General features: G+C 38.2%; 1 protein-coding gene across 2 annotated transcripts; it reads right to left on the reverse strand.

The window, feature by feature from the left end:
- Nucleotides 1-809: 809 nt before the first annotated feature.
- On the reverse strand, nt 810-14,965 carry LOC114463393 (netrin-4). Of its 2 annotated transcripts, none has more exons than XM_028446933.1 (10): nt 14,598-14,965; nt 12,895-13,370; nt 12,134-12,454; nt 9,674-9,800; nt 8,629-8,817; nt 7,239-7,455; nt 6,283-6,410; nt 6,155-6,223; nt 2,916-3,062; nt 810-1,263 (listed from the first exon to the last, which is right to left on the reverse strand). In XM_028446933.1, exons 1-10 carry the CDS (start codon nt 14,683-14,685, stop codon nt 1,127-1,129), a joined length of 1,899 nt encoding a protein of 632 aa, XP_028302734.1. In that variant the 5' UTR covers nt 14,686-14,965; the 3' UTR covers nt 810-1,126. The 2 variants fall into 2 exon arrangements, with proteins under 2 accessions (XP_028302734.1, XP_028302733.1); XM_028446932.1 differs by having other exon boundaries at nt 2,916-3,086.
- Nucleotides 14,966-15,317: the final 352 nt, after the last annotated feature.

Genomic DNA, 15,317 nt, shown 5'->3' on the forward strand with positions numbered 1-15,317 from the left:
TGTTGTCGGACTAACGTTAGCTTCTTAGCTCCTGTGAGGGAGGGACTTAGGAAAGTTTGGAGGTAGGGCAAGACGGGAGGGGGAGAGAGGGATCTGAGAGTTGCGGGCTGCACCTTTAAAGCACAACATGAAATCCTCTCAAATTTGTTCAACTAAATTCTTGCTAAATGTAAATACTTGTGTGTGTATAAAGCCACTGATAGGTCCAGAAGTATTTAAAAATATTTAAATAGGATTTTTATTCATCAGGTGAATTAGGCTTAAAGTAAGTGTTCAGAGCGATTTCTGACATTTCTGAAAAAACATAGATTGTCTTGAGTTTTTGCAAATGTCTGACACACAAGACACTGAAAAAGATTGAGCTAAAGCTAAATGTTTGAGGTCAAATTATCAGTCAATTAGGAGCAGTTGAGGACGTTGAAGAATAGTAGATCAGTGACGAGACCAAACACTTTCAAAATGGGGTCTCGACCAGTACAACACAAGCTAAATGTCTGGAGGAGTTTTAAATACATCACAAAATGCCTTAATTTTTTTTATTGCTAATTTATCTAAAATGTGACCTTTTGCTGTGAATGGGATTGTTACTATGACAACAACAAAAACCAAATTTTCAGCTTAATACTTTGATATTGTCTTGCGTTTTTCAGGACATCAAACATTAATTTTTCTCTAATGTGTGTTGACAAAATCAATTATCCAATCCATTCATTGATGACCAAAGTTTTTTTTTTTTTTTTTTACTAAATAGATGTTTATTGGACAATTCCCAGCAAATCTTGTTTGCTTAAAGCAGGGAACAACGTGTACGCCATTAATTTGTCATTTTATTCTCAGACGTTACTGTATGTGGTTCTTTCACTTTTCCATAGCAGAGAAACAGGACCTTCAAAAATCCATTGAAAAGTTTGAAAAAAAAACCTACATTAATGAAGACATTAAATGAATCTTTCCTCAGGTAACGCACACATCTTATGAGCACTTTTTCTTCAACCAGTGTTTGAATCTGAGTGGATTTCCTCTTTGGTTGCAGTTTTTTTTCTCAGTCTTTTTTTTTTGAAACCATATCAACTCGTGGTCCATCATTGCCTTAAAGACGTTCTGCCTTTTTTTTTGGTTCTATCAGTCAAAGGCATCCATTCCTCAGACCCTCAGATATGAGAAGACCTAATCGAGGAGTCCATGGAACCACCACACTGTGCATGGTGACCAGTAAACGACCAGTTTCGGGCTCCTCTGGGCCAGCAACCAGGTAGTCCACACCTGATCAGAAAACAAACACAAAGATTAGGTGATAAGAAGTCTCCTATTTTAGATCGTATTTTAATCAATAGTGTTGGATTCTGGGTCCACTGGTTGAAAGAGGAACAACATTAACAACCTGTGGCTGCAACTTCCTGGTTGTTTACATTGACCTTCCTAGTACTTGAAATAAAACTAAAATACAGAAGAACTGCAAAACTGTCTTTATTGTTGGTCCTTATTTTTTGTAGTTTGTTACAACAATACTTCAGAGTCAGTATAATCCCTCGGAGTCAGTATAAACCCTCAGTCAGTATAAACTATCAGCGTCAGTATAATCCCTCGGAGTCAGTATAAACTATCAGAGTCAGTATTATCCCTCGGAGTCAGTATAACCCCTGATAGTCAGTGTAACCCATAGACTGTAAAAAAAAAAAAAAAGATCCCGAGAAAGTAAAGTTTTTATTTTTAGAGCTCCCCCTGCTGACTGGCTGCAGTATAGGTCATAAGCCCCGCCTCCTCAATGATAACGGATGGGATGTGGGTCAAACTGTAAAGTTAAAATACTCGTCACGTAATTTTTTTCCAAACCTAAACTCTGCTGTGATCATTAGTTATTATCACCTTACATTGTGTTCAAGTGCTCATTTTTCTGTGAAGGTTGTTTTAAATAAGTTATTTAATTATTATTTAAAGTTGAAAAACAGGATTTGACGTCATATATGACCATGATTGACAGCCTCGGATCTTTACAGTGATTTACAGTGGGAACAATACTTAAGTTTGTGGTGTAACTGTGCTGCGTAAGTTATCAGGGCAGTACGCTGAATGGGCGGGGCGTGCTACTAGGGCTCCTCCCGCTGGACCTTACTGTGCAGACCGTATTTTGGCTTCAAGAACGTTGAGTGGGAACAGCTACAGTGCACGCCCACTGGTATAACCCCCTCAGAGTCAGTATAACCCTCAGTCAATACAACCCCTCAGAGTCATTATAGCTCCCAAGAGTCATCAGAATAACCCCTCGGAGTCAGTATAACCACTAGGAGTCGGTATAATCCCTCAGAGTTAGTATAACCTTTCAGAGTGAATATAAACCCTCAGTCAATATAACCCCTTAGAGTCATTATAGCTTCTAAGAGTCAGTATAACTTCTTAGTTTCTATTTTACCCCTTAGAGTCAGTATAATCCCTCGGAGTCAGTAAATGGACACGGAGTCAGTATAAACGCTCTAGTTTAATTTATTTTATTCCTTGTCTTTTCATTTTAAATGAAAATATTTTACAAATCAAGACGTCAGACTTTTGGTTATTTGTAACAAACCAAAATTACAAAAAAGATCCAAGGGTTTAAAGAAGAAAAAAAAAGTATCTATTATTTTAAACTATATAATTATGAATTTGTTGAATTCCGTTTTTTTTCTTCTTTTACTTTAGTTAGTTGGATTGGTTGTTTTATTGCAACGTTGAACATTTGTATAGAAAAATGCAACATACTATACAAATTTAAAGTCGCGACTAAAATAAGTGTGTTTGGACACCAAAACTCAGACTCGCACAGAGAAAACATGCAAACTCTGCAGATTTAATCACAAACAGAAGTGATAACCACAATCCTGAAACGCTGATCAAAATAATCTGATAGAAGTGTGACCCTTCAAAATAAAGTTCAGCACCTGGGTTGAGCACTGGGCATGTGCAGCCACGGCTGGTCCAGGACACTGGGTAGATGCTGAAGGTGCCCAGGCTGAGCTGCACGTTGCCAGATTGGAGAACCTTGCGAACTTTGACCTTCACCTCCGCATGGCTTCCTTTGTCGTGAGCTGACAGCACATGGACCTTAATCACTGGGAAGCAAGTAATCGTGTAATTGATAATTAATAATATTTATAAAATAATCTGTTGCTGTTGTAATTAGGGATGTAACGATTAATCGTAAGGCAGTTAAAAATCGATTCATAGGTATCACGATTGACATCGATACTTTGAAAATTGAATCATAGTACTTTTTTTAAACATATATTTATCCCTTCTCTTGTCCAGCACTGTACGCGGCGGGTGGAATCTGCTACTACTTTCTTTCTGGCCGCCTTCTACTCTTAAACATGTTCATAAATGATTCCTTACCCCTTTAGCACCGAAAGAATATCTGTAATATTACATGAATATCTGTAAAAGTCACGTTTTTCTATTAGCTATGTCTGCTAGCATAGCATCTCTTCTTCACTGCAAGAATTTCTGCATGCCAACCGACCACTGGGTTACCAGCGCCCCCTGCTGGTCCAAACAAATATCTGACGTAAATCAGTGAAATTGCTGTTTTTTTTTTTTTAAGTCCAATTGTTAAGGCACAAAATACATTTTCATTTGCACTTTTAAAAAGTAAAAGAACTATTATGCAGTTTTGCATTGTTTACTATAGAATCAGAATTTAAATTAATAGGCTTCTTCTTCATTTGTATTATTCCTTTATTTATTTCATTCAAGATTTATTTTTAGTTAAAGGGGACATATCATGCTAAATCCACTTTTTTTGCCCTTAAATGCATTTTGTTGTATATTTAGATTGTTTAGAAGTACAGAAAAGTTCAAATTAGTCTCTTCAGGTGCTCCGTTGATATCTTTATATTCTGTTTTGATCATATTTTTCAATCTGTTCCGATTTTTCGATTCTCTATTATGTTTTTTGAACAATAATGTCACAGTATCTGCAGCGGAACTGCCAAATTAGGACATCGACTCCAGGCTGCCAAGGATGCCGAAGTTACGAGAGGATAAGTCAAAATGTTCGGTTGTTGGATGTAGTAACCCACACGCTTCATTACACCGTTTCCCAGCATCAGAACCTTTTCGAAGTGCCTGGTTGAGTTTTATTTTTCACGGGAATGTACCCACATCTGTGGGGTATCATTTTTGTGTGCGCGAAACACTTCAAGGATGACTGCTTCACCAGTATAAAGAAGGATTTGCTGAAAGACTTTGTCTGATTGAGGGTTCAATTCCTTCTATCTTTGGAGACGACGAACAGAGCACTTCGGTAAGCTGTAAATAATGCTAAAAAGTGTGATGATAAGACGTCCCTGTCATTGTTTTGTTAGCATTAGCAGTTGCACCGTCTTCATATGTTAGCGCTGTGTCCTCGTTTTAGATCCTTGATCATATGGCCTATCCGTGATTTAATTTAAGTCCAAAGTTTTCATTAGTCATTTCATTTTGCCGTTTTTGTTTCAGAAAAGACTATTAAAATGCATTTCGTGACGTTAGCTTGGCGCTAGCATTAGCTCGGCGCTTGTGTTAGCTCACTTGTTAACATCCATATGAAGACGTTGTTCTGCAGGTTCATCTTCATTTTCATCTCGCTCCACCGGGTCAGACTCTGGCTCGAACATGTAAGGCTTCCGTTGTTGACATTTTGTAAATAACGTGTGAATAAACATTTTCTGTGCCGCTACATAGCCGTATCTCTTCTATCAAACTACAAAAATGGCAGAGCAGGGTGGAGTTGAACCGAGTGTCACCTCTGCAACCTGGAGAGGGGGCGGGGTATGAAGTGTCTCATTTGCATTTAAAGAGACCACACCAAAACATTGCAAGCATTGCAGTTCCGCTTTATATAGACCACAACTGTATGATTTATATGTAAAAAAGGAAGGACTTAAATGCATGCTATGTCTCCTTTAAATTGCATTGTTTTGAATAGTTTATCAAGGGATTCTTTTGACAATGAAAAATAAAAGGAAAATAATACAGTATTTTCTAGTTTTTTTTCCCCAAAAAAAATAAAGGAATATTTTTCAATCATCATTTGTCTACAGTCCCATTTTGTAAAATAAATTGTGAGAGAATCGTATCGTGAACCCAGTGTCGTGAATCGAATCGTATCGGGAGTTGAGTGAATCATTACATCCCTAGTTGTAATCAGAAGTGAGTTCAGATAATTGACTTTGTAATTGTAATTGGTATGGAAATTCTACAAGAACTGTCAGTGCCAAGGCATAAAAATGGAAAGATTTCCATAGTAAGACCCTAAAAAGTAGTGCAAATATGATTTACATTTAAACTATGGTGAAAACCAGTAAGGCATGAAAAACAAACGTGGAAAACATTTAGAAAATAAGGCATAAAAATGGAAAAATGTTAGAATTTTGTTTCTAATATAATGCTATCATTAGACCCTAAAAACTAGTTAAAATATCATGAGCACCAGGGTTGGGATCAATTGCATTTTTCAGTTACAATTACAGTTTCAATTATCAATGTTCAATTACAATTCAAATGCAATTAGTTACTAGCATTTTTACAATATTTCTTATCCTCAGAAAGTCATTTACAATTACATTCTCAATTACTAAAGTTCAATTACAATTAATCACAGATACTAAGCCTGAAATAAACAACCTAATAAAAGTGAACCTTCCTCTTGTGTTAGCTTTCTGTTAGCATCTCTTATGATAATGAGTCCTAAATCAGCTGTAAAATACACTAAAAACTAATCTAATTTATTATCTATTGATTACATTGTTAGGCTTCCTAGTCAATGAAAATATAGGTTTTAATATTTCTTGTGTGGGTGTCTGAGACTTTTTTGTGTCGGTATACACCTAGATTTCATGTTTTTTAAATGATAAAATTTGGAAAAGCTTGATATGAAACATATTTTAATAATTGTTAATTACATATGTGTAGAACTGTACATAGAACTGTAACATGGTTCCATAGTTTTGCATTAAATTATAATTTTTATAGCATTTTCATGGCAATTGCAGTTACAAAGTCGATTATCTGAACTCAATTACAATTGAATTAATATTACAACAGCAACAGCAACATGTTTTTAAATAATTATAATTATAATATACCATAATTGTAATTAATGATCAATTATACATTTATAATTGACCCCAACCGTGCCTACCATAGTCGTGTTTGATGTGACAGAGGTCAGAAACATTCCTCAGCTTCTTCTCCTTACAGCTGCACTTCCCTGTCCAACACAAAGTAAGACGTTATGATCTGAGACGTAATCCTGAGGCGGAGTCTCACCTGTGTGATGTAACGCAGACACTGAAAGCTCCTTGGACCAGTTCACTTCCTCCTCAGTGTTGAACATGGGATCCCAGGCCGGGACTTTCCAACCAATCGGCACGTGTAACACCTGATTGTTTGTGTTGCTGTGTGTGGGACAAAATCACATTAAGTAATTACTGATTTATAAATATACTGTATATATATTGCACATTTTATCACCTCTAGCTCAGGCATGGGAAACAGGAGACAATGTGGCCCCCAAAGCAAATGAACAAAATGATTAAAAGAAACACACAAAAAATAACAGAAAAATTTATAAAATGACAACAAAAATACACTAAATGACTCGAAAAACATAAAATTACAGAAAAATACACAACAATAACACAAAATAAATCTAAAATGTAAACAGCAACACAGAATTACACAACATGTTGCACAAGATGACTAAAAATACACAAAAATAACAGAGTAATGTATGAATTGACAACAAAAATACACAAAATGATTTAAAGAAACATGCAAAATTAAGGGAAAAAAACACAAGGTATAAAATGTCAACAGAAACACACAGAATTACCCAAAAGTTGCACAAGACGACTAAACATACACAAAAATAACAGAGAAATGCATGAATTGACAACAAACATGCACAAAATACCTCAAAGAAACGCACATTAATTATAGATTAAAAATATATGTACAGTATTTGATTTTTTAATTACTAAATTCATATTATCATTACATTATTTTTAAATTTAAAACATGACACAATCTTAAACAACTGTATTCTATACTTTCTGAAGTATAAATGTAGTTCAAATAAAATATATAGAAATATTTAAGTTACTTATGATCACAAAATTATTCTAGAAATAAAAATGTTTATGGGGGTCACCAGAAACGTGTGATATCAAAATGGGGTCACGATCCTAAAAGGGTTGTGAACCACTGAGTTAAGGAACATCTACCTGACAGGACAAAGTCCAGTGTTTGGGTCACAGCCTCCAGAGCAGCCGCACGCTCTACAACCAGCGTCCCCAAAGCCCCAATAACCAATCAGGCAGCGATCACAGTTGGCTCCTCCCACTCCAGGTTTACAGTGGCACTGACCGCTCCGAGGATGGCACCAGGGCCCCTCCCATCCATGGGGGGGTGACAATGTGCCATGAGGATCACACCAGCACACTGAGAAATAAGATGATGGCAATGCAACAGTGGTTCAGAGGAAGTAAGATGAAGTTAAAGCTGTTTAACCACATACATCAACATGTTATAAGAATGCATCCATAAAGGGAACACATTTTGGATCAATTATGGATTCCATAAGTCATCCATCTTTATTTTTCTCATAGGGATTTACTCACAAACAAATGTCGAAGGTGGAAACTGTAGCTTGAAAGTTTGTTTTCAAATGGGTTGTTGTCACCTGACTTAAACTTCGGAAAAGTTTTGCGTATTGAATTGTGGGATATTGAGTCTCGTAGATGAATGCAAAGACCGAGGTGGAAAAGTTGCTTTAAGGAGTAACAAACCAAAACCAACTTTTTCAGCTGAATACATACTGTATTGATCCATAAAACTCACGTAAACACATTTCATTCCAACATTTGAAGTATTCCATATTGCCCTCCATTGTGCTACTGACTAAACTTCCAGTTAACCTTAAAACAAGATCAGAGCCCTATTTACAAAAGCATTACAAACTAATGGAACGCGAGAAGAGACGCTTTTGTTTTGAAAAGATGTTTGATTTTTAGCTTGAAGCCGGTCCCAGGACCATTTTACATTCTGCTCGCAATGCATCATGGGACGGTTGAGTATGACTCGTGTGCCCACCGTGCACATGTCTCTATATAATATACATCCCAGTAATTTATTGCGTACTTAATCTTTTCATACTGTGAACACACTACATACTCATTTTGATGTCGATTTTGCAGCCTTTCGTATCGGCCGATACCGTCATTGATCCGATATGATATCGCCACGAATCATACATACTTTTATTACTTATTTTGTAGTGTGGAATGTTAGAAAAGGCTTGATTAAGTGATGTTACACAAACAGAGAACAATAGTCAGCAACAATAGGTTCCTTTGTTGGAGTGGGAACCACAGTCACCTATGGATAGAAGTGCTGGAGCGGAACATTTTATCGGAGAGCTTATATCAGTGATTTTAGATGCAGTCCGATAAAATCCAATATTTGTTTTCTGGCTGATATCGGACCAATATCCGATATCAATATCGGATCGGGACACCTCTAGTATAAGTAGTACGTTAGTATGACATTTATAACATAGCCAAAGTCTAATAAGCAGCTTTAACTCTGACTCTCTTCCTGGACTGTGACTAATACCTGTGCAGGTGTGGGCGGAGCTGTGGGGCAGTGATGCTCGGCGGTGGTAGCCATGGCGACAGCGCTGGCACCTGCGTCCGACGGTGTTGTGCTGGCATTTGTCACAAACGCCTCCGCTGGTTTTTCCAGATGAAATCCAGGCGCGTTGGGAGAAATGGCAGCTATCCGCGTGGCCGTGACACTCGCACTCTTAGTTCCACCAATGAAACGTGTTCACAGTTATCAAGTGGAATTTGGTGATCAGGAAGTGGAGAGGGAACAGGAACAGAATGTAGTTAGATAGGTTGTGCAGGATTGGGGTTTATTACAATTGTCTTCAATTAACCATGTTCAATTACAATTACAGTTACCAGCAATTTTCCTATTACTATTAAATTACAATTATTTTTTTATCCTCAGTCATTTACAATTACGTTCTCAATTACTAAAGTTCAATTACAATTAATCACAATTACTGAGCCTGAAAAAATAAAAGTTAGTCTTCCTCTTGTTAGCTTTCTGTTAGCATCTCTTATGATAACGGGTCCTAAATCAGCTGTAAAATACACTCAAACAAATATCAATCATGTAATTTCTTTCCTATCTCTTAGTTACCTTGTTAGGTTTCCTAATCAATGAAAATATAAGTTTCAATATTTCTGTGTGTGGGCGTCTGAGCTTTTTTTGTGTCAGTATAGCCCTAGATTTAAAAAAAAAAAGAAAGTGAAATGGTAAAATGTGGGAAAGCTTGATATGAAACATATTTTAATAATCTACATATGTGTAGAACTTTACATAGAACTGTAACATGTTCCACAATTTTGCGTTAAATTATAATTGACAATTTGTATAGAATTTTCATGCCAATTACAATTACAAAGTCAATTATCTAAACTCAATTACAATTTAATTAACATTACGGCAGCAACAGATTTTAAAAATTAAAATTCGCAATTATTATGATGCCATAATTGTAATTAATTATCAATTATGTAATTATAATTATAATAGACCCCAACCCTGAGGTTGTGTACTGTGTGTAATAGTTGGTTAGGTGGTCTTTTACTCAGGCAGGAGTTGGACTCCCCACTGCTCCCATTGGCTGGTCTCCAGGGCCTGTCGTTGTAGAGTGGGGCACACTCCTCACATTGAGAACCAGTCGTGTTGTGAGCACACAGACATCGACCGTACACCTGGAAGACATGAACATCTGGTTCTGCTCAGAAACATCACGTCCTGTACATTACAAACACCTGTTGTCTAGACTTCCATTAAATGTCCTCCTGACAGGTGATTGGTTCCAGCACATCTGGATGTGACGTCTTTACAACATGTCAGTCATTTTGGTGAAAATGTTATTTGTAAGCATTTTTATATTGATTAACAGTGACTGATTATAAAATGTTGTCCTATTAGTTGGTTTTATGTGTGCTGTTGCCTTTATCATGAATATATTACAGTATATACATTTACATCAGTGGTTCCCAACCACCGGGATGCGGACCCGTACTGGTCCAGGGACCACTTGGATACCAATGTACCCCATTAGGACAGAATATACACGGGGTATAATCCAATTAATTTCAAATTACAAGGTGATAATTAACCACATCTTGATTTCATTATAGAGAAATCTGTAAATTTGACCACAGACCTAATTTCTTTTTAATTCCAGCAAGTTCCTTTTGTCTTCTGAATATGTTAAGGTTTCATTTATTCAGGCTTTGTATTCAACTTTTCTTTGGAAATTTACTTTGTTCTAACATGTTTCGACTGCCAACTGTCAGTCTTCCTCAGAGGCATCTATTGATCTCTTTGATTTATCCTCATGAGTACATTCCGCAATATCAAAACCACTGCAGAACAGAAGATCACGTCATTAATTGGGACGACGCAACAATAATTGGGACAAAAGGAAACAAACACAAACACTGGATCAAAGAAGCCATGGAGATCAGGAGGCGGAGCTTCAACATGGGATGAGGGAACATTTTCACTCTCCCACACCAGGGACTCTCTTCTCCAGAGACCATACGCAGAGTTTCCGCATTAATATAATGTATATAATATACAAATATTTTAAGTGCCATAAAACACAATGACTGTACAAAATATATATGAATTTATTTGTTGTTCTTTTAAAAACAAGTTATTTTTTTGGGGCGCGAGTCATGTGACCATTGTCGTCTTCAGTTGAGCAATTCTGCGACACTGCGCCTAGTAGTTCATGTATGGTTCTGCAGCAAAACTGGCCTGATGTTATCTTGAATTTACAACAATAAACGATGCATCGATGGTAATCTTTGTAGTCAACAGTACGCTTTACACCGATCTGATCGGCTAGATCAGATCGGCAGATATTTTGCATTTTATGCAATTAATGTGATCGGCTGTAATGTCTTAATTTGCCGATCCGATCAGTGACGTCATTGTCATGATGAAACTTTCTGTAGATGCTCCCATTGCATTGTTTTATCGTCTCATTTACACCAAAGAGTTGTTTGCTCTACGTGACACGACTCTATAGTATTTCACTCACATTTGTGCACAAAGGTTAAAACCCATGAGCAAATGGCAAAAATGTCTCTGGTTGGAGCGAAGCGGCTGAGTGCCGGACTTCTTCCCCAGTCTACCGGCTCTGAAAGCAGGGGCAGCGTCTGCTGTTAGTGTGTATGTGTGTGTGTTTGCAATGTGTGTGCATGCTTGTTTTGTTTATTCATGTTAAAAGTCCTAAAGTGGAGCGATGCGCTCCCATTTACTTTTGCTTTCATACAGGAGACGTCTATCTATTTCAGGGTGGTGGTGGACACAACCCTGTGTGCGTGTGTGTGTGTGCGCCCCACCTCCGCTGTGCACCTGTGAATATGAACTATAAGCAACAGCAGGTTTCACGATGCCACAGTCAGGTAATATGTCTTTGCTCCGCTAATGCTAATGCTAATGCTAATGGAGGCTTCATGTCGTTCCAGTGTGGTCTGCCTCCAAAGCTTCATCTTCGAGTCTCTTGTAGTCGACACAGCTAATGTTCAGGGACTAAATTAAATGGTTTATTTCACATTTACACCACATTTCACAGAAATTTGGTCGTTACCTAAAAAAACAACCTGACTTTGTGTAAAGCCTAGTCAACATTATCAATTATGTTACTAATCATGTTTGCATTATTGTGTATGTTACACACAATGTGGTTGGCGCGAAACTCGAGACGGTCTATATATTTAATTCTATTTTTTATTTTGCCCCCCCCTGGCACAAATCTCAAACGCCACCTATGCCAGAGACCATCGGTGACAGGGGACGTGGCCAGCCTGGCAGAACTGTCAAGTTGGTCACGCCCAGAAAAAACACATCAAGGACACATCAAAGCAATCAGTAGATGCCTCTAAGGAAGACTGACAGTTGGCAGTCAAAATATGTCAGGGTAAATTTCCTGAAAAAAGGTGTCTGAATAAATGAAACCTTAACATATTTTTTAAAAAAGAAGACAAAATAAAACAATTCTGAGTTAACGTAACATGCCACTCACCATTGTACTGTCCTGGTTTTGGTTCTCGCTGCTGTTCTGTGAAACACAATGCTCAGCATGGCCGTGGCACAGGCAGGTCCCTCTGACTAGTAATGTGTAGATGGCATATGTTGAGGAGACTGGGATCTCTTCGCTGGTGTTAAAAGACACAGCTGAGGGTGGAGACTGTGTTGGACCAGCGTACGAGCTTTGAGACACAGGACATCTCTGAGGTCGGATCAGTCTGACGTGGACGTTTGTGACGGTGAGGCGGGCGACGGCTTCAGGGCTGTAGGGGTCCAGTGTTTCTATGCTGTTGGGCCGTAGTAAACGTAAAACTACCTAGAGAGAAAAATAGATAGTGAAAGGCACTGTATCATACATCATAGCTTCATCATGGGTAGGGTTGGGCATCGCTTGAATTTGAACGATTCCGGTTCCTCGTTTTGATCTTGATTCCTAACAATTCCCTATCCCGATTCTTTTAAGACAGGGTCAAAAAAGTTTTAAATGAGTTAGCTAACCAAAGGTCTTTCTGGATGAAATAGACTAGACCCCTCCATTAACGGGGGGTGGACCAGCGAGTTATGTGGTAACTCAAACACTTCCGGTGATTTATTCTTAATTGATGTTCGGCGGCTTCTTTTTCCGTTTGGCGGACTGGGTATCGAAAAAAGGAATCAAAATTTGAAAATGTTAACGATTCCAGGAGAATCAGGAAGTTAGTTCTGGGACCAATGGATGCTCGAAGCCCAACCCTAACCATGGGTCTGTTCCTTTACCTCCCCTCCAGAGCACGGCTCTGCACTGCTGTATCGTGACGTACACATTGATCCAGGCTGCTTTAGGTCATCAGATAAACCAAACTCTTCACTGCAGTTCTGTGAAAACATTTGAACAACTTCCCAAGTCTTTCCAAAATCAGTGGAGCGTTCAATGACCATGGCAGCAGGCCGAGGGGACTTGAACACAAACACCACATGGGACAGGTAAAAGGCTGCCTCCAGATCCAGACGTATCTCATCCTGAGAGTCAGAGTGTGATTCCCACCACGTATCAGGGTGTAAGAAAGAGTCGTCAGTCATGTGAGCTGGTGGGTGACTGTCCTCAGGGCAGGTTTGATGGCTGATTAAGGGATGAGAACATATGGGGTGATGAGAGCTGCTGCTCCTACAGCAGCTTGACAGAGTGTGGAGCATCCTGCCACTGGCCAGGTTTCCTATGGGTGGACTGCACGCATGCTTCTCACATCTGGAAGCTGAGGGAGAATGAGTTTATAAAGCAGTTTTAAGTTACTTACTTCATCAAAAAGATAACATCACTCATGCATATTTAATTTATCAGTATTAAAACTCTCAGGTTTCAAGAGAGACACAAAGTAGCCACACACAGAAGCTTAAATAACTCTGGGGCAAAATAATTGTTGTTTTTACTGCTGTTATAAACTATGACATACTAAAGCAGAAATGGGCAACCGGTGGCCCGGGGCCCACATGCTGCCTTCGGTCTAATTTTGTGCGGCCCATTAAGTAAATGCACAAATTGACTCCAAAAACACACAAACTAAGAAAAACGTACAAAAAACATCAGCAAAAATACAGAAGTTTACTTAAAAAACACACAAGTAGACAACAATATCTAAAAAGAAACCTGAAAAATAAACAAAATAGGGCCAAAACACTAAAATACACATACATTTTTCCACCAAACACACAAAATTAGAAAAGCAATTTAAAAGTTACTCCAAATACACACAAAATCACCCAAAAACACACAAGACGGCTACAAATATACACAAAATAAAAATTATTCAAACGTGTTGAAAGAAATTTAACACACAAAATTTAATTTCAAAAAATATAAAAGTAATCCAAAAACACACAAGATGGCTACAAATATACACAAAATAAAAACTATACAAACAACAACAAAAATGACTCAAAAACACACACACAAAAAGACACCAGAAGAACTCAAAACACTTCAAATTAGAGAAGACATTTAACACACAAAATTTGATTAAAAAAAAATATAAAAGTACTCCAAAAACACACAAGATGACTAAAAATTTACAAAAAAATAACTGAAATTTGTACAGCAAACCACCAAAATAAACAATAAATGACTCCAAAATGACAACAAAAACAGGCAAAATGAGAAAAAACACACAGCTACAATTATACTTAACACTACAAAAACAAAACAACACAATAAATACACATAAATGACTCCAAAAACACACAAAACGAAACACAAAATTAGAGAATACATACAAAATGATAACAGAAACCCTTTGTTCTGTCCTATATCAAAGCTATTCTAAATGCTGACATGAATGTGGCCCTCAGATCAGACAATCACATTTTGTGGTCCCCACTGTGAAATGTTATTTTTATGTAAATTTAACACAAACTTCAATAAAACCTTAGCTCTTGGAAAACATAAAGAGTTGAAAGTTGACCCTGCAGGTGAGTGTGTTCGTTACCTGCGTCACTCTGCGTTACAAACGTAACGAGGCAACTCAGCGCGACCAGCATCTGTTGCCCTGTCCAAAGCAACTTAGACGCTATCATCTTTGTTCCAGTGGCGTTTACATCATCCAGGGTTCCACTGTTGACTTCCTCCGCAGATGAGTCTCAACATTAAGTGAAACCAAACGCATTTATGTGCCAATTACGCAATGCGCAAAGTGTCCACATGAATCTAGAGTGAGTGTTTTCCTAAAAGTCCTCATAAAAATATCCTGAATCAGGATAAAAGATGACGTGTTGGTAATATTGCTCCGTAGATGAGAGATGTGAGACACTGCAGAGGCAGAGCTCTGTGTACCAAACAGGCCGCGCGCTGCGCTCTGCGACTTTACGCGCAGGGGAGGAGAGCGCGCGGCGCACTATTTATACACCGGCTCCCTCCGCCTACACTCAGGGTCTGCGGATGCTCAATTGCACCAGTGAAAAACAACACTCCAATGTGCGTGTCATCCATGCGTGCACATCCATCCATCCAGAGGTCGAGCGTGCAGCTTTTAATGCAAACCAGCCGCGCGGCACTGAGCACGAGCTGTGTGGTTATACAGGGAACCTGCTCTCAATGGTTTTCAGGTGCAGCATTTCAAAGTTACAAGAGCCTTTGAAGTGTGCTGAGAGGTAACCTGAGCGGGAGACAAAAATAGTCTCCAGCTATTTCCAGCTTTAATGGCCATTGT

Source organism: Gouania willdenowi, chromosome 5 (assembly GCF_900634775.1).
Source record: "Gouania willdenowi chromosome 5, fGouWil2.1, whole genome shotgun sequence".
Lineage (NCBI taxonomy): Eukaryota > Metazoa > Chordata > Actinopteri > Blenniiformes > Gobiesocidae > Gouania > Gouania willdenowi.